Source organism: Peromyscus leucopus, chromosome 23 (assembly GCF_004664715.2).
Source record: "Peromyscus leucopus breed LL Stock chromosome 23, UCI_PerLeu_2.1, whole genome shotgun sequence".
NCBI lineage: Eukaryota > Metazoa > Chordata > Mammalia > Rodentia > Cricetidae > Peromyscus > Peromyscus leucopus.
In genome coordinates, this window is record NC_051082.1 from 41,411,823 (window position 1) to 41,436,878 (window position 25,056).

General features: G+C 49.5%; 1 protein-coding gene across 17 annotated transcripts in view; it reads right to left on the reverse strand.

The window, feature by feature from the left end:
• Sun1 (Sad1 and UNC84 domain containing 1) overlaps positions 1 to 23,167 on the reverse strand; it is a 47,006-nt gene extending 23,839 nt beyond the window's left edge. For 15 of the 17 annotated variants that reach the window (XM_028856044.2, XM_028856042.2, XM_028856040.2 and 12 more), the window contains exons 1-3: positions 23,067 to 23,144; positions 7,168 to 7,264; positions 1,174 to 1,365 (exon numbers count right to left, since the gene is read on the reverse strand). In XM_028856044.2, coding sequence (XP_028711877.1) covers positions 1,174 to 1,365; positions 7,168 to 7,244 — 269 coding nt within the window. In that variant the 5' untranslated portion in view covers positions 7,245 to 7,264; positions 23,067 to 23,144. Of the gene's footprint in view, positions 1 to 1,173; positions 1,366 to 7,167; positions 7,265 to 23,066 lie in introns of all 17 variants that reach the window. The other 2 variants (XM_037198455.1, XM_037198456.1) reach the window with 2 other exon arrangements.
• Positions 23,168 to 25,056: the final 1,889 nt, after the last annotated feature.

The following is a 25,056-nucleotide window of genomic DNA, read 5'->3' on the forward strand; positions in this document are numbered from 1 at the left end:
CTAGCACAGAGGTGCCAAGCACAGCAAGAGGCACTGGTTAATTTGAAGGAACTTCTGCCTGTACTCTTAGCACACAACACAAGGAGCCTGAAACCAAATGACAGCTGGATGTGATGGCACACGCCTTTAATCTCAGCAATCAGGAGACAGAGGCAGGCAGATCTCTATGAGTTCCAGCCAGCCTCAGTTACAGCGAGTCTTTGTCTCTAAACAAACACAACAAAAATCCAAATGTCCTGTAAGCATCTTGCATAAAGTGATGTGAGTGGGTACACGTAGGCAAAAGCACCAAACTGCTGCCTCTAGGAAGCTGGTGTGGTGAAAGGCACACAGTCTGCTCTCTTGTCTGGGGGACTAAAGCTTCTGGGCACCTCAGCACTTCTGGGTGGCCCTACAGAAAACTGTGTTTGGGAGTCAGCTGCCACAACTGAATAGTCTGACATTTTGACATTTTATGCGACAGCCTGCAGGTCTCAGGGCAAGGTACCCTACCACTGGGCCCCATGGAGTGTGGACAATGTGCCAGCAATCTCATGCCTCCTTGTGGGTAGTGCAATTTTTATATGAGCAAAATAAACTAAACAGTATCACTTCTGCCAGGCATGGTGGTATATACCTTTAATCCCAACACTCAAGGGGCAGGTGGATCTCTATGAGTTTGAGGCCATCCTGGTCTAAAAAGTGAGTTCCGGGACAGCCAGGACTTTGAGGTATCACTTTCTCTATTCAGAAAGGCACACATGGGGGGAACTTTGGCTGTTGGCTACAGTGAAGACAGAGCATAGAGGGTAGAGAGACAAAGCCTACTAGGCATTCCAAGTGTATGCACACAGGTACACAGCTCACACAAGTCCAGACAGGCCTGAGTCAGCTGTGACTGATCAGCAGCACTGCAGCTGCCGACCCTCCACATCTGGCAGGCCACTGAAGCTCAGCTCATCCCAGGAGGAGAAAGCTTATGCCTGTGACCATGAGAAGTTCATCCGCATTACCATCTCATGCACGTTAGCATACCAGCTCCACTCTATAGGTAGACAACAGATACTTTGAGCACTCCAGAACAGTTTCAGTCAGCTCACAGGGCAGATATGCATGTCAACATATGTGTGCACAGACAATTTCAGGGAAAGAGTTTGGTCTGACAGCTGTGAAGACAAGCCACATAGTGCTCACCTGGTTTCTTTCTCCTTGGAGGGGGTGGCCCTGCTGGTGCTGACGTGCAAGTCAACAGCCTGGCTGTCCCCACTGCTATACGCTGTTGTTGTGACCAGGCGCAAGCTGCGGCGGGACATCCTTGGAGAATCAAATACAGGTTCCAATCTGTGTTCAGTCTCAAAATCCAGAGCATCCGAAGAATAACTAGAACTGGAGAGAGACAAGGCTGGAGGAAGCAATGGTTGCCAGGCCATAACATTCCTGTGTGATAACTTCATTGCACTGCAAGGGCAGGCGCCAGTCAATCAAGCAGCCGTGCACGGGCCTTTGCCAACCCCTTCACCTGCAGACCCCAGGAGCGCAGGCCTGGAACTTGGTCCGAGAACAGTCGTTTAGGGCAGGCCATGACTCCTGGAATCCTGATGGGGCCACTAAGATAGTGACACCACAGGGACTGGAAGTGAGATCAGCAATATGCTCTTAAGAAGAAAATGGAAAGCCCCAGAACACACATTTCATACACTGAAGCTAGATGAACAGAAAACCTTTCTGACCATGGCAAAGACTGCCACTTCCAATGCCTCCTTCACAACTGTCAATCAGTGCAATGGATATTCTGTGTGGTACCCAGTTTGTTCAGGCCAGAAGCCAGCTGGTTCCCCTCTCAGATACCCTGAGGATAAGGCTATGTTCACCCCATTAGCAGCACCCCTCTTCATCAAGACACAAGCAACCCAGTCACCCTGGATAAGAAGCTGCACATGGTAAGGGTGACAACAGGGGAGCAGGAGGCACCCTGGGAGAAGAGGCAAAGAGAGTGATGCCAGCTGGTGAAAGGAGACACAAAGCAGACAGGGCAAATGACAGATACCTTGGGGAGAACTGCTCTAAGGCAACCCCAGCGGCCAGGAGGAGCTAGTTAGTGGCTTTCCAGCTTCGTGCCCTGCTAATACAGGGCTCTGTGGCCTCCAGGGTATGGGTGAAGTAAGATCACACAGGGCGGACACCAAGCCGGCCTCGGAGTGGCACTGGTCAGACCACTCGGAAGGCAGTACAAGTGGCTTCAGCAGGCAAGGTCTTTAGGACAACAAAGATGCTTGAGATAGGGTGCACCAGCAAAAAAGGCCAAGTCATGATGAGATAAGAGCTGACAGCAGGGTGCTCAATGAGAAAACTTGCCAGGCCAATTTCAGTGAACCCTAAAATTAGATAGCTTCCGTCTGACAGGGTACTGCATACAATTATGGCTTTAGTTTACAAAGATTACATTGCACGTCAGAATTGATTTACAGATATGGCCCAGCACTGTGGTGGTTTGAATAAGAATGGGCTCCAAAGCAGGGCAGCCTTTAATCCCAGCACTCAGGAGGCAGAGGCAAGAGAATCTCTGAGTTCGAGGACAGCCAGGGCTACAGAGTGAAACCCTGTCTCAAAAAACAACAAAACAAAAGAATGGTCTCTATAGGCTAATATATTGGAGTAGAACTATTTGAGAAGGATTAGGAGGTGTAGCTTTGTTGGAGTGGATGTGGCTTTGTTGGAGGAAGTGTGTCACTGGGGATGGGCTTTGCAGTTTCAAAGCCCACACCAGGCCCGGGGCGCTTCTGCCCACTGCCTTCAGATCAGGATGAAGAACTCTACTTCTCCAGAGCCATGTCTACATGTGTGCTGCCTTACTCCTGACACGATGATAATGGACTCAATCTCTGAAATGGTTTTGGTTTTTCGAGACAGGGTTTCTCTGTGTAGCTTTGGAGCCTTTCCTGGATCTCACTCTGTAGACCAGGCTGGTCTCGAACTCACAGAGATCCACCTGGCTCTGCCTCCCGAGTGCTGGGACTGATTAAAGGTGTGCGCCACCACTGCCCGGCAACCTCTGAAATTTTAAAAAGCCCCAATTAAATGCTTTTGTTTATAAGAGTTGCTTTGGTCATGGTGTCTCTTCATAGCAACAGAACTAAGATACCACAGAACTATGTACCATCTCTGCTTCCCATCCTTCCACCCTCAAGACTCTAGCTGCTGGGTAAGGGATCCTCACAGCTCAGGGTGCATCTGACCCTGTGGCTGTCTGCTGCCACTCTGTCTGCAAAGGGCCAAAACCACCTAGTCAGAAGTGAGGCCTACCCCTGCAGGCTAAAAGAAACAGAAACTGCCCCACTCACACTGCTTACTACGGTCTGGATACGAAATGCCTCAGGTTATGTGATGAACATTTCATGCACACATGGTTTGCATGTGCAGGTCAGGGGACAATTTATGAGGGACAGTTCTTTCTTCCTACCATTTGGGTTCAGGGATAGTAGTTTGTTCACTAGGCTTGCTGATAACACATGAATTAACCAACTGAAGCCATCTCCACAAACCCTAGAATTCACTTTGTAGCCCAGGCAAGTCTCTAACCCACTGCCTCTGCTCTCCTGAATGGCAGTTGTGTGTAAGCGCGCGCGCGACAGACACACACACACACACACACACACACACACACACACACACACACTCTTGGCTCCTCAAAGAAGGAAGCCTGACACACACCCTTCCTTCCTGGAGGATCCTGCAGCCATGTCCTCTGCCCTGTACTGAGTCCCTCCCAACCTCCAGGGACCTTTCCTTCTTAGTCACTTCTTCCACTCTCCACACCTTAGATTCTCTCTTAGGTCTGACCACAGCATCCAGACTCTCAGCAGGCCCCAATGAACAACAACAAGCACACATGGCCATATCATGCTGCGCTCCACCAGACCAGCTACCCCGAGGGCCCTGGCTTTAAGCAGGTGACTCACTGACAATGTCTAGTCTCACCATGCTCGCCCGGCTTTCCACTGCACTTGGCCTGCTGCAGACTCCTGGCTCCCAGGCACACTGAGGCTGGCTCACTCCAGCCACCTCTCATCCTGTAGGCAGCCTCCCTCCTGCCAGAGGAGGAAGCCTGCAGAGCAAACAGCTCCAAGCCTCAGGACTTCTGGGAGAGGCTTCCTCTCTGAGGGAGGCAAAGGCCATCAACAGCTGCCATGACCCTTGGGAGCAGCTGACTGGGCTCACAACAGGTGGGTCAAGGGACAACACAAGCCATTCAAATCTCCAGGAGGAGCCTCAAGTCTCTCTAGACTATGACACAAGACTCCATCACAGCACTGGGCATGGAGCCATGCCAGTGAAGAAAGCCAGTATGGTGATGCGTAACTCAACTTCAGTGCCAGGCTAGCGAGATCCTCTCTGAGAAAACACAAACAGTAGCTCCAGAGAGAGACCAGGAAAGTGCTTGAAATACAAGTGAAAGGACTTGAGTTCAATCCCTAGCATCCCCCCCCCCACACACACAAATGTGGGTCACCTGTGATGGTAACCCCAGCACTGGGGAGACAACAGGCAGATCCCTGCCAGCCTCGCTGAACCAGTGAGCCCCAGGTTCAGATCCTGTCTCAAAAAACAAGGTAGAGGTTGATATCTGGCCTGAACACACACATACACATGTGAGCACACAAATACAGAAACCTAGATATGTGTAATGTACACATACAAACAATAAGTGCTCAAACGTGTAGACCTAACACCACATCACAGGAAATATGGGTAGACTCAAGAAAGAAAGAAGCTATTGAAACACAGGGTGAGGATCCTGTTTGGGTTGACATGAAAGCTCACTATCAACAAAAGGAGACGGATCTGGGAAACTTTTTCTTTTTTTAATTCTCTATGTAGACCAGGCTGGCCTCAAACAGAGGTCTATCTGTCTCTGCCTCTTGGACGCTGAGGCTAAAGGCCTGTGTCACTACACCCCACCAAAACTAGGCATGAGGGAGCCAGTGTCACCGCAGGACGGAGCTGGTGGCAGCACACTAACTTCTCCATTCCCTCCAAATTCTCACAGTGCATGCATTTTCCAAGAGAAAGACATTTTACTTAAACCCATGAGTGTCCAAACAGTCAGTCACTGCCATAGCTAAGAATTAAGACATGAAAGCTGCTGAACCAGCACTGGAATGGGTTAGCAGGTGCTACCGGAGGACAGCAGGGTGCAGCTGCTCTGCCTCTTGCCACACTGAGCATCTGGCTGAGGACCACGACAAGTTTTCAGAGAAGCTGAGACCAGAAGCCTGGAACTGTACCCACATGCTCCCTGTGCCATGGCTGTGCCTAGGCTGACTGTCACCCACTGGGTCTTCCCTTCATCTCCGTCAATCCAGCTCTGCAGTTCCAATCCTGCTCTGCTCTCCTGTCTGGGCCATGCTGTCCATGGCCTATGGCAATCTCACTTACTTTTGGGGCCCAGTTACTTACCCAATGGCAACTGGCTCAGGCCCCGTCACATGACTCTCCTGACTTGTCAATCCTGTCTACCCATGATCCAACTAAAGCTAGGAATACCACTAACGGCTCTCACTGACCACTCACCCATCTCTGTATTCCAGGACAGGTCTAGCCTACTCAGCCCTATATACTTTAAGCACAGCTCTGTGGATTAAAATCCTGTTGGACCCCGTCTACACACCTAACACGTCACCACCTTGCCACCATTCCTCCATGCCACCTGTCCACAGGCCCCACAAGCCTAACTGAACAAAGGCTGCAAACTTCACCGCAGCCAAGCACAGGCTTCCCTGGACACATGGAGTAACACTGTACTTAAAATAGGTCATAAAGGCTAAAAATAAGTCACTAAGAATAACTGTTTCTATGTTCCCAGACAGGCTCAGGGAAGTCACCTGAGCTGGCCACTCATTTACTGCTGACATACTACAGGCTCCAGGCCAAAACATCACAGTGAGTTTGAGGCTAGCCTGGGCTACATGGGGACAACTGTCTCAAAACAAACTGAGCCCAGCAAGTATCCCTTGCAAGTGCAACTGGACTGAGGATGCAAATGGAAAGCAGAGTCGTCAGACGTCACAGCTGACCACTGCTGTCCAAAAGCATCTTCTTGAGGACGGGGAGATGATTTCGAAGAAAAGTGCTTGCCAAGGCAGCGTGAGAAAGGCATGGAAACCTGTCTATAATCCCAGTGCTCAGGAGGCGGAGATCCCAGGGACAAAGAGGCTACTAGACTGGTGGACTGCCTGCATCAATGTAAAAGGTAAGAGCAAACAAGGAAGATACCCATTGTCTACCTCTGGCCTCCACACACACACACCTGCACACAACTATGACAAGGAAGATACCCATTGTCTACCTCTGGCCTCCACACACACACACCCGCACACAACTATGACAAGGAAGATATCCACTGTCTACCTCTGGCCTCCACATACATAACTGCACACAACTATGACAAAGAAGATACCCACTGTTTACCTCTGGCCTCCACACACACACACACCTGCACACAACTATGCCCACACATATGCAAACATGTGTACACACACACACACACACACACACACACACACACACACACGGTATTTTCTTTAGCTATTTCTTGATTTCCTTTAGGTTTTTTTGTGGAGTCACCCTTCTAGGTGAAGCCACTGGACAGTGACTCGACACATACCTCCCATATGCCTCTACTTGCCAGTCATGCCCTAACCCAGTAGTACAGCTGACTCTCCTCGGCACACACCACAGCTTAGTGAGGCTCTCTGCAATCACCCTTTCCACTTGGCAAACTGGGAAGGAACAGAGCAGCAATCGGTTACTGAGGCTCAAAGGACCCAAAGAACAAGAACACACTGTCTGGAGCACGCTCCTGGAATTTGGCCTTCCAAAGGCAGCCCCTAGACCAGGGTCTCTCAGGGGATGCCCAAACTATTGGCAAACTGCTGGTCACACTCACAGGCTTGCTCCCAATCATGGCCACAGGGTGGAGCCTGAAACGGTGAGTCACTCTAAGTGACTAACACCTGAGTCACTCACTGCAAGAGGTGACTCAGAAGCCCACAGCTCTAGGAGCCACTCACAGCCTCCATGCCCACTTGGTTGTGGAGGGCTCAACGCTGTGCGACTGTCACATCAACACACACTGTGTGCTCTGAGGCCTTGTGGTGCTGCACCCCGACGGGGCACTCACTCACTCACCTGAGTGCGTAGGTGTAGCCGGTGTTCTCCGGCACACACTGGGGGGGAGTGTATGTATGTAGCCGAGAAAAGTCCATGTTCACCACCTCAGACCATGCTGCAGAGGGAACAGAAGAGGACTAGGTATTAAAGGGTTAGCAGAAGTCCAGAGACAGGACTGGCAGCCCCACATGACAGTTTTTCTCAGTCCCAAGTCAAAGCTTCTGTCACGTGTCAGCTCCAAATGTGCACATAAAAACGAAACTCCGGCCACACAAGCATACCCACCAGGGTTGGATTCCAGAACCCGCATAACGCCAGACACAGACATGCATCTGTAACCCCAGTGTTCTGATGGTGAGACGGGGGAAGATAGGAGAATTCCCAGAAGGGTGCAAGGCAGCCAGCCTGGCGGACACAACCACTGTCTCAAACAAGGTGGAAAACAGGGAACAACACTTGTGGCTCTCCTCTGACCTCCACACTTCTACACCTGCACACACACACACTATAGAACACGCCCCCACACATACATATGCACACACACAACCAAAACCAAAAGATAACAAGCGGGCGAGGCATGGTAATAATCCTAACACTAGGGAGGAGGCTGAAGCAGAAGAATTACCTTGAGTTTGAAGCCAGCCTAGTCTACAAGTGAGAACGTCACTAGAATAAAAACTAGCAAGAGAAATCTAGGGCCAGCTTATAGTGACATAAACCAGGCACTTTCCAAGAAAACCTGACAGTGAATCCAGAGCCCTTTTCTGAAATGTTGAAATACGGCTGGGCAGTGGTAGTGCACGCCTTTAATCCCAGCATTTGGGAGGCAGAGGCAGGTGGATCTCTGGGAGTTCAGGCCAGCCAGGACTGTTACACACAGAAACCCTGTTGGGGGGTAGGGGTGGGGAGAGAGAAATATTGAAATATGACTTTCCATTTCTTCCTTCTTTTTTTTTTTTTTTTTTTGTTTGTTTGTTTGTTCTTCGAGACAAGGTTTCTCTGTGTAACAGAGCCCTGGCTGTCCTGGAACTCACTTCATAGACCAGGCTGGCCTTGAACTCACAAAGATCTGCTGCCTCTGCCTCCCAAGTGCTAGGATTAATGGTATAAGCCACCACACCTGGCTAAAACATTGTTTATTTTATTTTAATTTTTGAGGTCTCTCTATGTAGTTCTGGAACTCACTGTGTAGACCAGACTGCCCTCAGACTCACAAAGATACCCCTGCCTCTGCTTCCTGAGTGCTGGGGTTAACGGTGTGTGCCACCATATGGGGGCCTGTGACTTTCCATTTCTTGAAGGTGTGGTATGCCCTCAGTCTTCTGGAGCAAGGACTAGCATTGAGAAAAAAAATGACTAATTTTTGATCCCACAGGCAGAGAGCAGCACTGCCATCCTTTGCTGCAAAGCTGAGGTTCGCACGAGCACCCCAGAACCAAACAAGAAAGCCCCGCCGTGAAGAACAGGAGGGATAAGCAGAAGTTGGAGACTTTTATACCTTCCCTCCCTTAGGCAAACATAAAACTATGGTGAGCTCATTGTTTCTCAGGTTCTCATCTTCTCTTCTTTACAATGACTCAAGTCTTCCTCTGGCTAAAAGGTACATGTGGGCAAGCACATACACATTTAATGGAATGTACTCGAAGTCCTCATAAAGGTGGGAGGCAGATCAGTGGGACTGTGCTTGATTGAGACTGCAAACCGACCATTCGAAAGGTCCCAGGCTCCACCCAGAAAAATGAAACAACTCCTCATAGTAATGGGAATAGTAACCCATTGATGATTAGGGAGGGGCTGAGGATTCAGCTCAATGGGATTTAGCTCAGTAGTAGAGCCTTGCCTAGCAAGTGCAAGGTCCTGGGTTCAGTCCTCAGCTCTGGGGGGAGGGGAGAAAGAAAAGAAAAATCTAGAGAACCGTAGCAGTGGCTGATATCTGCAACCCTGGCCCTCTGACCTCTGAGGCAGGAGGAGTGCTGTGAATTCCAGGCCAGCCTGATCTACAGGTAAAACCCTGTCTAGGCAGTGGTGGCGCTCACCTTTAATCCCAGCACTCAGGAGGCAGAGGCAGGCAGATCTCTGAGTTTGAGGCCAGCCTGGTCTACAGAGCAAGGGCCAGGACAGTCAGAGCTACACAGAGAAACCCTGCCTCAGAAAAACAAACCTAAAGTGTTGTGGTTTTTTTGTTTGTTTAGTTTGTTCTAAATTTTCCATTAGTGTTTTACCATGGGTGTTGTGTCCCCTGGAACTGGAGTTACAGACAGTTGTGAGCTGCCATGTGGGTGCTGAGAATTGAACTCTAGTCCTCTGGAAGAACAGCTAATGCTCTTAACCTGAGCCATCTTTCCAGCCTGTTTGTTTTTTTAAGAGGGACACAAAACCAAGCAAAACCAACCAACCAACCAACCAGAACTAAGAAAGCCAGGTATGGTGGTTCAAGTCTGTAACTCCAGAGCTCAGGAGGTAGAGACAAGAGGAACACTGCCATTTTGAAGCCTGCTGGGCTACAAAGCACAATTCTGTCTCATAAAATAGAGTTAAAACCAAATAAATAAAAGAGAAGAAAATAAAATGGAAAATAGTAATATCCTGAACAAAAAAATTATATATGAATGACAGTTACAAGCCATGTTAAAGCACTTTCATCACATCATTTTCTTTCCTGTTTAAAGATTTACTTTTTTTATGAGTATGAATGCTTTGCCTGCATATATGTATTCGAACCCTGTGCATGGCTGGTCCTCACAGAAGCCAGAAGAGGGTGTTGTATTCCTTGGAACTATGGTCACAGATGGCTGTGGGTGCTGGTAAGTGAACCTGGGTCCTCTGCAAGAGCAGGAAGTGTTCTTACCCACTGAGCCACCACTCCAGTCCTAACACCATTTTCCTTAAAACAGCCCAAATATTCCTTTAAAAATAAGACACTCATAAGGGCTACCATATCTGTATGGTATCTCTATGGTGACACATGCCTATCACCCCAACATCTGGGAGACACAGGCAGGCGGATCAGGAGTTCTAGGCCAGCCTAGAATATGAGACTGTGTGCTACTACAACACTGATATTCTCTCTCTCTCTCTCTCTCTCTCTCTCTCTCTCTCTCTCTCTCCCCTCTCTCTCTCTCTCTCTCTCTCTCTCTCTCTCTCTCTCTCTCTCCCCCCCTCCCTCTCTCCCTCCCTCCCTCTCTCTCTCCCTCTCTGTAGAAAAGAAATCTCATGGTGTCTTCCAGGCTGTCCTCCAACTCATGGCTCAAGCAATCTTCCTGTCTCAGCTTCCCGAGCAGCTAGACAGCAGGCACTTGCTACCACACCCAGCAGATCTAAGAACCTCACAGCACACCTGGGTGTGAGAAAACACTTCAGCCTGCCGCCACACTCCTGGCAGGGGAGGGGACATGTGGACAACCTTCTGCAGACAACACTAACTGCTGAACCCAATAATGCCTGATACCTGCTCAGCTGCTCCATCCCCCTCGCTGTAAGTTTAGAGCACTTGAACAGACCCAAAGAAGAATGTCAAGGCACAGAACTTGACGACGCTTCAATGGCTCCAACCTCCTGGCTGGCTCCGGGGCCTCAAGCACACTGCCTCCCAGCCCCCCACCAACAACAGGGCCCCACCCTGGTAGAATGTAATAATGGATTCTGACCAGGTGACCGGAACATTCTGGGCCGAGTGACAGCATCAGTAACCACTCCTATTTCCATTCTTCAGGACAGGTGTTCAACTACTTCTTGTCATCTCGTTATTAACATCCAAATCAAACTTCCCACCTTCATTCTCGAAAGGGACTTTCCACTGTCCAGTCTTCTGGCAAATGCATTATTTGGCAGGGTCAAGCCTGAGCCCAAAGCCACCAAGTTCTCTACAATGGCAGTCTGAACACCCTGGTGGATGGGGCATTTGTGGCCTGGCTCAACCCCCAGGACGTGCAAAGCAATGTCAAAATCCAATGGCTAATGCTTGCAAGCTCTGAAGCGGATAGAAGACAGGGATCACTGGGGGTAATAGTAGAGGGAGACTCACCCTGTCATTTCACTCACACCACTTATGTGGGACAACAAAATCTCACACAGCCAAGACTTGGTTCCCAAAGCTGGGGAGCAGGGACATGTAAGGGACTACATATGCATTTCCATCTGGAGAAATACCTCAGCATGCTCTCACCCATGAAGCCAGATGAAAGCTCCAGGACGGAGGAGCCCACACATCCACTGCGCACCCTGGCCACTGCGCAGCTCATCTCAGTTCCCAGCCAGTGGAACACCCCATGCCACCATCTAAGGAGACCTAACTTGCTCTCAGCACAAATCTGCAAGAACAAAGACAACCAGGGGCCACATGGCAGCTTCCCATCCAAGGCTGGAAGGTCCACAGAAGGGAGCAGGAGACCCGCAACTGGGGATGGCGGGCTCTGAAAAAGGTGTTTGATGAACCGAGATGCAAAGGTGATGGATGCCACACAGAATACCAGTGTGAACACAAGCTGAGTCTAGGCAGCCAAGTCTGGGGCAGGACAAGGAGGAAGCAGTAACTGCAACATCAGGCTTGACAGACCCTGACACCTCCTCTCCCCCATTAAACCTGATGCTTTTTTTAAGAAATTTTTTTATTCATTTTACATACCAACCACAGATCACAGATCCCCCTCTCATCCCTCCTCCTGCTCCCCCGCAAACCTGATGCCTCTTGAATCCAGAAAGCCCTGGGATCACATTCCCCAGAGAAAGCCTACCAAACAAAGCTGTGTGCAAATCATCATTCTCCCTGTTTACCAATACTGCTGAGTGAGGACACTGACCACCTGCCCTGGGCCCAAACTCCCCAGTTATGTCGTCTATCGATGATCCAGGCAATCACCCCAGAAAACATGACTGCACACCCAGGTTCACATACATGAGCATGCACACACATATATTCTCCAAAGAACAAGAGGCCAAATTCGTAAAGGCTCTGGAGGTGCTGCACAAAATTTGCAGACAGGAAAACAGCCCACTCCTTCTGAAGCTCACTGCAGATCTACATTACAGGACAACAGTTACCATTAAATTTTATTTTACTCGGGCTGGAGAGATGGCTCAGTGGTTAAGAGCATTGGTTGCTCTTTCTGAGGACCTGGGTTCAATTCTCAGTACCCACATGGCAGTTCACAACTGTCTGTAACTCCGGTTCCGGGGACCCAACACCCTCACACAGTCATACACACAGGCAAAACACTAATGTACACACACACACACACACACACACAAAAAAAATTTCTTTAAATTTACTCTTTGGCACAGACCTGCACACTCAATGCTATTCAGCAGGACGCTGAGGCAGGGCAGAAGGATTGTGAATTCAAGGCCAGCCTGGGCTATATAGATAGAGTAGGATGACGTCATAAAACCAAAACAGAGAGGACAGAATGGACTCCACACATAAGACAGAGCCTGATAGACACACACTGCAATGTTAGCTGCAATTACTTTGTTGGAATATAAGCTATGTTTAAGTTAAAAAAGAGAATGGTTCAAGCTCACAGCTTGTGAGTGATTGAGAGAGAGAGACAGAGACACACACAGAGAGAGAGAGAGAGAGAGAGAGAGAGAGAGAGAGAGAGAGAGAGAGAGAGAGAGAGAGAGAATGGGCTGGTAAGATGGCTCAGCAGGTCAAAGCACTGGGAGTCAAGCCTAATAAGCTGAGTTCAAATCCTGGGCCCCACACGGTAGAAGGAAAGAACTGAGAAGTGACTCCTCCACAAGTCACCTCTGACCTCCACACATGCACACCACCAGACGAGGGACTCCCTTCTGTCTGTCTCTCTCATACACACAGAAAGAAACAACAAATGAATGGGAAAGTTTAAAAATAAAATTTTAAAAAAGACTTGCTTCCTCCTAGGCCAGCAATCCCAGAGATGAAAGATTAACTCAACCCTGCCCTGAACAAAAGACAAAAGTCCACTGAGCAGCATGGATGGCTCAGCCACACCTGGACCCTCAAAAGCTCATGCCACCACCTATAGGCCAAATGTCATCTGCTGCTCCTCCTCCTGGTGTCCGAGGGCCAGGCTCAGCACATCCACACTGTTCTATCACCAAGGTCCCTCATTGCTGACCAGTCTGCCTCCTGGCTACCCCTGAAGAGTCCGCTCTGCAGGGCCTCAGTCTGTGGGACTGACGGATGGATGGGCTGAAGGGCAGCAAAACCCTAAGTGAAGAAATGCAACCGTTTTCCACAGCACCAGAAACCCCTGAAAAGCGCCTGTTGGCTACCAGAGGTCCCGTCACTCCTCCAGCCTTTCGGGCTAACCGAACCCGTGTCGCCACGGACATGGGACCACGCTCCTCACAAGTGTCCTGGCCTCTAAAAGGATTTGCTGGAAGTCAACTTGGTGCTGAGTGCAGGCTCCAGACAAAGCTGACACAGGAGAAGCTCTGCCTTCCAGGCCATCCAGACCAGGCCTGCCTTTGTCCTGTGCTTCAGCTGCCCAGGAGAACACAGGCCAGAGAAGGAAACGCTCTAATCTAAGCTCTGATGCCAGTCTAAGGATGTGTTTACTGTTTGTGTTTCTTTTCTAATGCCAAGGATAGAACCCAGGGCCTTCACATGCCAGGCAAATGCTCTACCCCTGAGCCATGCCACCAGCCCTGGAAGGGGTTTCATAAGCAAGCATATCACTGCAGGATCCTTCAGCCACACTGATTCTCGTTCCACACCACTCCCCTTACGAGACCCACATACACCGAGGATGAAAATACAAAATTCTTGCCTGAATGCTTTGTTCCAAAGCGAGTCTCAGTCCTTCCACCCTATCACCTGAATCTTTGCCACCTAGAATGCCTGTACTTATTTTACAACAAAACAGAAAACACAGCAGGAAATTTTCAGGAAAAAATTAAATGTAGCTTCATGCAAACAACACAAACCTAAAACACAGAACAGAACTGCAGCTCTCAAATAAAACAAGCACAGTCTTTCCTCTAGTCCCTGCTGGGGGTCACAGCTGAGGACAGCTGCCTGGGTTGGGCCTGAGGCTACTGGCCACACAAGAGATTTGATCTGCACCCACAGTGATGAAATGCTACGTGAAAAATAACAGAGCACTTGGTCTCAGAGACACTCTAACAGGCAAACTTAAAAACAGATGGCAGTGCTGGAGAGATGGCTCAGTGGTTAAGAGCACTGCTCTTCCAGAGGACCCTGGTTCAATTCCCAGCACCCACGTGGCAGCTCACAATTGTCTGTAACTCCATTTCTGGAGGATCACACAGACTTACATGCAGGCAAATGTACATGACAGACAAACACTCAGGCAAATGCACACCAATGTAAATGAAATAAAAATAAATAAAATTTTGCCAGGCGGTAGTGGCGCACGCCTTTAATCCCAGCACTCGGGAGGCAGATGCACGCAGATCTCTGTGAGTTCGAGGCTAGCCTGGACTATAGAGCAAGATCCAGGACAGGCACCAAAACTACACAGAGAAACCCTATCTCAAAAACAAAAAAACCCAACAACAATAAACAAAAAGAAAAAAAAAAAAGAAAGAAAGAAAGAAAGAAAGAAAGAAAAAAAAAAAAAAGAAAGAAAGAAGAACTGGTGGCAGTACCTCTTTCCGTGTCTGGGACGGTGGAGGATGTTGTAGTTGAGGTTGGCACCTCCTGGCACTGTCAATAAAGTACACCCATACAAGCCATACTGCAGCTTTGGCCAAAAATCACAAGGACCACGGCATGTCTTAAAATCCTTTCTACACCATCTGAGGTCAAACCCAGAGACTCAGGTCTGGGAGTCCGTCCCACTACAATCCAAGGCTGTGGGGAGTACAGGAGGCCAGGCCCTCCTCCGGCTTCCCAGGAAGCACCATCTGTCATAGACCTCATCCCTCAGCGGTACTCTGAAACCCCATCACACCCTGACTAATAGTGGGTGCTCCCCCACTTCACTTGATCCGCCCCTACAGGACCTTCCTGAAGAACCAGGGAAGCACAACCACACAGACACAGCACACGCATCCTATACCCACGTGTCCCACCTCCACCTCACTGACTCGCCATCACCCAGAACTTGGCCCTGCACAGCAGCCCGGTGCTACCCAGCAGGTTCAATGACTATGTCCACTGTCAAGAAAAATACTTGGAAAAATGTGTTTCTTGGTTTCTTTTTTGCAGTGCAAAAGATGAAACCCAGGGCATTTGACAGGCTAGGGAGGGCTCTATAGCTGAGAATATCCCAGAGTAACTTCTGTAAAATCAAATTTCTGCTAAGCCTAACCTACAACTACAGAGGCTGATTCAGGAGGATTGTGAGTTCCAAGCCCACATAGCAAGATCCTTCTTGCCTCAAAAACAAATAATTCTGCCATACCTATTGAAAAAAATCAGTATTAATTAATAAACACACACACACACACACACACACACACACACACACATACACACACACACACATTTTAGACCAGATTTGGTAGGGCATGCTTGTAACTAAGCATTGGGATGGCTGAGGTAGGAGCATAGAGAATTAGAGGCCTGCCTGGGCTACAAAGTCTGACTCTACTTAAAAAAAAAAATGAGAGCCAGGTATGGTGGTGCACACCTATAATCCCATCCCCCAGAAGGCAGGAGGATCTCTGAGTTCCAGGTCAGTTTGGTCTACACAGAGAGTTCTAGCCCAGCCAGGATTATAAAGGGAGACCCTGTCTCAAAAATAAAATAAAATAAAATAAACAAACAAATTAATTAATTAAAAAACATCAGTACTACATAACAGTGTGTGGTGGGACAGGTCTGTAATCCCAGCTACTTGAAAGGCTGAGACAGGAAGATCTCAAGTTCAAAGCCTGCCTGTACTACATGACACTCAGCCAGCCTGAGCAACTTAGCAATACCCTATCTCAAAATGTATTTTAAAAAAAAAAAAAGGACTACAACCAGGCAGAGCTCAGTGACAGCACTAAACACGCATGTGTAAGGACCTGGGTTCAACACCCAGTCCTGAAAAACCAACAAAGCAGAAAGCAGCAGCAGCAGGGCAGGCAGGCAGGCAGAGGCACTCTGAAACCTCACCCGTCCTGAGGGAACCCTTCCCCTGCTGGGGGAACCACTGGTCCAGCAAGCCCTTTCACACCACTTGTCTGTGACCTGCAGCTTAATTCTGCAAAAGTCAAAGGCATCTGTCACAGAGATCTTGTCTCTAATCTATGACATCTATGACCGCTCTAGCAGCACAGACCATGCTGCTTGATGAGCAGCGCCCATCAGAGCCCAGCACTACAGTGAGAGCTGCTCCTCTGTCACCCGTGAAGGGACTAGTTTCAGATGCAGAGCTAGCATTCTCAGATTCGCCATCGGAAAATCTAGTGGAGGAGGCGGTCCAGAATGGCAGTGAGTTCCAAATTTGGGGAGTAGGGAGGAGAAAACAAGAGCATGTTTTCAATCAAGAAGGTGCATGGCAACCCTCCAGCCAGTGTACAGGACCAGCCCCTTGAGCATTCACCAGAGCAACAGGGCACTCCCTTCTCCAGGCACTCAGGAGCCGCAGCCTGAGGGATAAATGCCCTGGGAGGCATCCTGCCAGTCCCTGGGACTATCTTGCCTCACTTGAGACCTTTAAGGCAGGGCAAGAGTCCTGAGGCTGACTTCTAAAAATGCACCGTTGTTTACTGGGAGAAAATGCAGACTGGCCTGGTTTATGAGATGTGACCCCAAAAGGAGCAGAGTATCTAGGAGAGTACTAGAGACTCACAAACCCAGAAGGGTGAAGCACACGCCATTAAATACCCAGGTTCTCTGAAAATAGGTCACTCAGTAAGCTCCAGCCAGCTTGTCCCTGTGACAGATGAGCACAGGGCCAGCAAGATGGTTCAGTAGGCAAAGGCACCTGCCACAAAGCCTACTGACCTGAGCTGGATCCCAGGAACCGGGTGCAAGGAGAGAACGGACTCGGGCAAGCTGTCCTCTACTCTCCAAATGGGTGCTATGGCACTACACCTACACACAGAATAAATAGTGTTGAACACAGATGTCAGATTCCATGGAAAGGCAAGTATGCATGGAACAGAAAGGAAGAGCCAAACGGAAAGGAACTTTTGTAAACCAGATAAATGAGAGCCAACTTGAGCCAGAAAAGGCCCGGAGAGCTTTTGCAACGAAGAATGCCAGAAGGCACCCGGATTTCATCGAAGAACCCCAAAGACTCAAGAATGAATGGCAACCATTTAACACCTGGAAGTGAAGGTGTCAGGAAAAGGAGGAGCCTGGAGGTGGCTAGGCTAGAAGTCTGTTGGAGATGCTGTCAAGCAAAACCACATGACCAACCGTGGCAGTGGGTACAGAAGTGCACTGGAGAATCCCCACACCCTTCATGCATAACACAACACTCAATAAGCTAGGTATGGTGGCTCACGTCTGTATTCCCAGCTCTTGTAAAGTAGGACTCCAAGTCTGATCTACAAAGCAGACCTCACCTTAAAAAATTAAGAAAATAAAAATAGCAGGGCGGTGGTGGCACACAACTTTTTAATCCCAGCACTGGGGAGACAGAACCAGTTGGTGGATCCCTGTGAGTTCGAGGTCAGCCTAGTTTACAAACAAGTTCCAGGACAGCTAGGGCTGTTTGTTACACAGAGGAACCCTGTCTCAAAAAACAAAACAAAAACAAGTAAATAAATTTAAAAGTGTGTGGGTGTGGCTCAGCTAGTACAATGCATACTTCTCATGCCCAGAGCCCTGGGTTCCATTCCCAGCACTGCATAAACAAGGTGAGGTGGTACAAATGTAATTCCATCACTCGGGAGGTAGAGACAGAAAGAGCAGAAGTTAAGGGTTGTCCTCAGTCACATAGCCAGGTCAGTCTGGACTATAGGCTGTCCAAACAGTTTTTCAACAAACGAGGTCCTCAACACTCCAAACAGGCATCCATGAAAAGCCCACAGTCAACATCACACCCAAAGGTGAAAAGACAGAGTGCTCCCTAAGATCAAGAGAGAAGAGGACAGGCAGCAGGTTTATCTGACACTGTCCTGAAGTTCCAGCCAGAGCAATTACTCAAGGAAAGTGAGGGAAAGGTGTGCGGACCGGAAAGGCAGTAACAGTAAGGCAACTTTTCCTCTCAGCTGACTAGATTTCATATTCAGAACATCCTAAAGCACAACCGAGAATGATGGCTGGTGAATCCAGCAAAGCTGCAGGGTACACAGCCACACAAGGCCAGCTGTACTTCCACATGCTAGCAATGAGCAAGGTCAAACGGAATTGAGAATTCCACAATAGCATCAGAGGCAAAAAAAAAAAAAAAAAAAAAAAAAAAAAAAAAAAAAGGCAAAGCCTTGGGTATCAATTTAACTACCCAAGGGCAGAACCTGGGTACTAAAAGCTACAAGGAAATGTAAAAAGGCCCACAAAGAACAGAAAGACTCACTATCCTGAAAAGCAATGCTGCACAAATGCACTGTGGCCCTTGTCAATACCCCATAGGCCCTTTCTGCAAACCTGGAGAAAACATCCCTCATTTTTTAAAATAATTTATTTTTATTTTATGAGCAGTGATTAGTGTTTTGCCTGTATGTATGTCTGTGTAAGGGTATCAGATCCCCTAGAATTGGAGTTACAGACAGTTTGTGAGCTGCCATGTGGGTTCTGGGAATTGAACCCTGGTCCCTTGGAAGAGCAGCCACTGCTTTCAAGCACTGAGCCATCTCTCCAGTCCCGCCATCCCTCATTTACACTGAACTGCAGAAGTTTCCAGAGAGCAAATAAGTCTGGAAAAAGGAACAGAGCTCGGGAATCACGATTTCAAAATCCACTGCAAGCCAATGTGTTACTGGCGTATGGGCAGACGTACTCCAGCGGAATGGCATACAGGGTCAAAGGTAAACCTTACATCTGAGGCCAACTGACAAGGGAAGCAATTCCCTTTAGCAAATGGTGCTAGAACAGTTGAACTTCCATGGGAAGAATGAAGTCAGACCCTCAAACATCATAACCCACAATGAACTCACAAGAGATCAAAAACAACCACAAAACTATCAAAACTTTCAAAAGAACACATACAGACAAGTCTTTGTGACCTAAAGAAATATGCCCCCCTAAGAAAAAAGCAGATAAACTGGACTTTATCACTTTGAGCATTAAAAATACTCAAGAGGCAGGGGCAGGTGGATCTCTTAAGTTTGAGGCAGCCTGGTCTACATATGAGTGAGTTCTAGGCCAGCCAGTGAGACCCTATTTCCAAACAACAAAAACACTTTATCAAAAGGATGGCGATGGCCATGGCCAGTTGGTGGTGGCCCACACCTTTAATTCCAGCACTCAGGAGGTAGAGACAGATGGATCTCTGAGTTTGAGGCCGGCCTGGGCTACAGAGCTAGTTCCAGGGCAGCCAATGCTACACAGAGAAACTGTTTGAGGAACGGGGGAGAAGATTGCCATGGCTGGCAAGAGGATTCAGTGGCTAAAGCACTTACAGCATGAGCCTGAAGCCCAGAGTTCAATCCCCAAGACCCACCTAAGTTGGAAGAAGAGAACTCACTCCACAAAGTTCTCTGACTTCCACATACACACGCATTCTCATACATATCACACACAAACAAAATTGGGGGAGGGGGAAAAGGTGAAGCAAATCATGGTAGCAAAACAGGAGGCTGAGGCAGGAGAACCATGAGTTTGAAACCAGAATGAGATTTATAATCAGATCCTGTCTCCAAGAGAAACAGAGACAGAGGTGGGTGGTATTGCAAGTCATACATGTCCAGAATGCATAAACAACTTCTACAACTCAACAAGACAACCTAATTAAAAGACAGAGAAAGGCTAGGCATGGTGGACCAACATCTTAATCCCAGCACTTGGGAAGTAGAGGCTGGTGGACGTGAATTCCAGGCCAGCCTGGTCTACAGAGAAATAGAGGCAGTGAAGACCTGAAGCAACAATCCACACACATCACTTGTGTCATCTGGGAAATGCAGACCAAAGCCAAAGATATCCTTCACAGCCACTGAACAAGGGGTAAGTGGGTGGGCGGAGGGACGGAAGGAAAACAAGTATTAGCAAAGATGTGGAGAAAGTGGGCCTCTCCCACGTTGTGGGTGGGAGTGTGAAACATGCAGCCATTGTGGAAAAACAGTCTGGATGCTCCCCACAAAGTTAAACATAGAATTACCATGTGATCCAGCAATTCTACTCTGAGATCTATATTCTAAGAATTAAAAACAGGTGCTCAGGGGCTGGAGTCATGGCCCAGCCAGTAAAGAGTTGGAAACACAAGCATGAAGACCTGAGTCTGACCCCAGGACCCACAGAACAAAACTGGGCACAGCAGCCTGCAACTGTAACCCTAGCATCGGGGAGGCAGAGACAGGAGGATCTCTGAAGCTTGTTGACCAGTCAGTCTATTCCAAATTGGTGAGCCTCGGGTCCCAGTGAGAAGCACTGTTTTAAAAAATAAGGTAGTGGGTGGGGCACGATGATGCAACACCTTTAATCCCAGAACTTGGGAGGCAGAGACGGGCAAATCTTTGTGTCTAAGGCCAGCCTAGTCTACAGAAGCAGGACAGCCAGAGCTACATAGTGAGACCCTGTCTTGAAGAAAACAAACAAAAAACAAAGGTAGAAGATGATTGAGATAGTCACCCAGCATCATCAACCTTGGGATGCATACATGCACACATTTGGAAACCTGTTCAAGTACAAACTTGTTCCCATGATCCCAGCAACACTGGTTAAATAACCCAACAGGTGGAAACAATCCAAATGTCCAATGATGTGGATAAACAAGATGTAACAGAGCCTTCGAGATGGCTCAGGGGGCAGACCTGTTTGTGACCACACTTGACTCAAATTCAGTCCCTCAGGACTTACACAGGTGAAGAAGACAACTGACTCCAGCAAGTTGTCCTCTTGACCTCAGCAAACACACACAGGCAAATAAAATGTTTTGGTTTTTTTTTTTTTTTTTTTGGTTTTTTGAGACAGGGTTTCTATGTGTAGCTTTGTGCCTTTCCTGGGACTCACTTGGTAGTCCAGGCTGGCCTCGAACTCACAGAGATCCGCCTGCCTCTGCCTCCCGAGTGCTGGGATTAAAGGCGTGCGCCACCACCGCCCGGCTAAATAAAATGTTTTTTAAAGACCTAATAGGTCCATACAGTTAGGAAAAGCAGTCAGCCACAGACAGTAATAGAATAGGGGCACATGCTACACAGCACGGACGAGTCTTAAATAAGACATCCAGAACAGGCAAATCGACAGGCTGCAAGCAGAGCTGCAGCTGACGGACAGGGAGGAGGAAGATGGGAGGGGCTGCTTGGTGGGTACTGGGTTTCCCTTAGGGTGATGAAAAGCTGGAACTAGAAGATAATGGCGATGGTTGCATAACACTGTATACAGTTTAAAATGGAAATTTTCACAACACACACACACACATAGCACAAGGATCTGGATTTTAACCCTGGGTCTGCCTGAGCTACAAAAGACTTGGCCCAAACAAAAACAAACAAACAAACAAAAAAGACTAAAAGGTAACACAGAAGAGTCTTCTCAGACCCTCACATGATTGGAGCAAGGGTTCAAGCATGTCACCCACAGCCTGGGCAGAGCACCATAACCTGCACACTGTAAGAAGTGACCCAACCTGGCAGTTGTGGCGCATGCCTGTAATCCCAGGATTGGGGAGGCAGAGGCAGGTGGATCTCTGCGAGGCCAGTCTGGTCTACAAAGCAAGTTCCAGGACAGCCAGAACCGTTACAAAGAGAAACCCTGTCTCGATAAATTAAAAAAAAAAAAAAAAAAAAAAAAAAGGTGACCCAGGCTCCGCGACTGACCAAGGAAAACAGGAGGCATAGAATAGTCAGAAGGTACTGTGACTACGCTCATGGAAGCCCTGGGTTCCAGCCCCATCCCTGGCACCATTGACCAGTGTGGTTGCGCTCATCTAATCGTAGCACTAGGGAGGTGGGGGCAGGGGTAGGAGCTCAAGGTCATTTTCTACTATATAGCAAGTTCTAGGTCAGCCTGGGCTACCTGAGGCCCGATCCATAGATAGATAAATGACTGACTGATTGATAGATAGACAGATAGACATACAATGCCCAGTTTAGTGGCGCACGCCTTTAACCCCAGCACCCAGGAAGCAGATGCAGGCGGATCTTTCTTAGAACTACACAGTGAGAACCTGTCTCGTAAAAAAAAAAAAAAAAAAAAATCAAAAAAAGGAGGGAGACGAAGAGAAGAAAAACAACATGAGGCTGGGGCTCAGAAGGGAGAAGAGTTCTGGAGAGATCTAAAACGTGCAACAGTCAGTCAAGTTAAAATGCCACACAGTTATCTAATTAGGAATCTGTCCCGGAGGCGCGAAACGCGCGTCGAAGGACTGCACTTCACACCACCGAGCGGGGAGCAGCAAAGTTCCCCTAGCTGATTGATGCCCACGGGTCCCCGAAAGGCTGCATCCAACAAAGCTCCAGCGGGCCAGCCTGGTACTGTCCTGCGCGCCGGGCCGGGGGCAAAGGCAACTGGCTCCGGGTAACCAGCAGGTGTAGGGTGCCCAGGCCAGGTACTCGCTACTCGGCCCCGCGCCCCTCCCCGCACCTGCAGCACCTGCGCCCCGAGAGGGCGCGCCCCCGGGATGGCGCCTGCGCCTGCGCGCCGCGACGGGTAGCAGAAGACCCCGGAACCCAACACGCCAGGGGTCCGGGGCAAGGTGGGACCAGAGTGCCAAGGCACCCGGGACACCAGACTCTGGGCGCCCGGGCGCGCGGCCTGGCAGCGCGCAAGGCGTCGCGCGCGTCGTGGCCGGTTGACGGTTCCCACTTCGAGCCGTCCCTGCCACCTACATCCCGCCGGTCCTTAGACAGTCCCCCAGTGCCCGCAGCGTTACCGCGGTGGCCCCCCGTACCTCCGCCCACTCCCGCTCTTGCCCAGCCCGCTCGCCGCAGCTCACCTGCCTCGCGCCGCCGCCTCAGGCCTCGTCCGCGCCGCCCAGGCCGGGCACCGAAGACTCTCCACAGCCACAGCCAATCGCGCGCCGCGCCGGGATCGGAGAGGAGAGTGACGCAAACGTCCGTCAATCCCAGGCGCGCCTGCTGAAGTTCCAAACCAATCGGAAGGCGACTGCCCCGCCGCGGCCCGCAAGGGGCGGGGAAAGGGCGGGACGTATGGCGTCAGTGGGCGGGGCGGGCGCACCGGGACCGGAGGGGCCGCGCCTAGAGAGAGGAGAAGCCTCCTGAGTAGCGTTAGGATCCGGATTCTCCGCGGAGGCGTCCGCGCTGAGTTCCAGGCAGCGCTTCAGTGGACCCAGAAGACCCGACTCCTGATGAAGATGCGGTGGGCTCCCGGGCACCTCCTCCCCTCTGCTGCCTAGGTGCAGTGTTTGGAGGAAGCCCCCGACGCCCTGCCCTTGGGGAGTCCGCCTGCACGGGCCCTGTCCTCACTTGCGCAGTTTTGCAAATAGTGTTCATTGCATTTGTTTTGTTTATAGATAAGATTTCACTCTGTAACCTTGCCTGGCCTGAAACTCGCTTTGTAGATCAGCCTGCCTCTGCCTACGGCGGCGAGCTGGAATTAAAGGCGTGCACCACCATGCCCGACTTGTTTTTTCCTCTTTTAGACTGGGTCTCACTGTGGCCTGGAATTTTCACTGTGTAGCCCAGACTGACTTCCAATTCGCAGCAATCCTCCTGCCTTGTCCTACCAAGCACTGAGATTACTACTAAGTGCCAGCACAGCTGGCTTCGACTATTTTTTTTAATGTGTGTGTGTGCGCGCGCGCGCGCGCGCGCGCCTGGAAAGCCGCTCCCCCTCCCCCCCCCCGAAGTTGTAGGTTGCTAGGTGCCAGAAGTGGATGCTGGCAACCAAACCCCAATCCTCTGAATGATCAGCAAGTGCTCTCCCTCCCTCCCCCCCCCCCCGCCCCAGCTGCAAGTTCTCTTAACGGCTTAGTCATCTTTCCAACCCTTGGCCTTTTTTTTTTTTTCGAGACAGGGTTTCTCTGTGTAGCTTTGCCTCCCGAGTGCTGAGATTAAAGGCGTGTGCCACCACCGCCCGGCTCAACCCTTGGCTTTTACACTTCTACTTATTTTTGTTTTTTGTTTGACAGGGTCTCTCCATGTAGTCCTGGTTGTCCTGGAACTTGCTATGCAGATCTGCCTGCCTCTGTCTGGATCTAAAGACATGCACCACCATTCTTGGCTAGCTTTTACGCTTTTAAGTGCTGGCAGTGAAAGCATCCGGGGCCTGAATTCAATCCCAGAATCCAAATTAAAAAAAAAAAAAAAAAAAAAAGGTCTAAGCCGGGCGGTTGGTGGCGCACACCTTTAATCCCAGCACTCAGGAGGCAGAGGCAGGCCAATCTCAGTTAAGTTCGAGACCAGCCTGGTCTACAAAGTGAGTTCCAGGACAGCTAGGACTGTTACACAGAGAAGCCCTGACTCGGAAAAACAAAAGTCTAGCACTGCGTGCTTGTACTGCTATGACTGGAGATGGAGACCGGGATCCCTGGGACTTGCTGCCCACCAATTTAACTAACTTGGTGAACACCAACCCAGTGAGAGATCCTGTCTCAGAAAACAAGGCGGATGGTTCCTGAGGAATGGCACTAGTGCACACACGTGTGTGTGTGTGTGCACACACACATCGACACATACACAGGGTCTCAGTCTGTTGCCCAGGCTGTCTCGGAATGTCTCATGTTCTGTCCCAGTGCTGGGATTACAGGCATGCACCAGCACCCAGCCTGCTGCTGGCTTCTGATAGTCACCCATGCTGCATACACTTGCCTCCTTATGCGACAAGTGTTTGACACCGTGTTGATGTGTTCCATTGGTAAGCCGAGGGACTTCTCTGTAAGTAATAGACATTGAAGGGTTTCAGGCCACAAGGTATATGTGGCAAGCATTTAAGTCCACTACTACTAAAGTGGGTGGGTTTGGCAG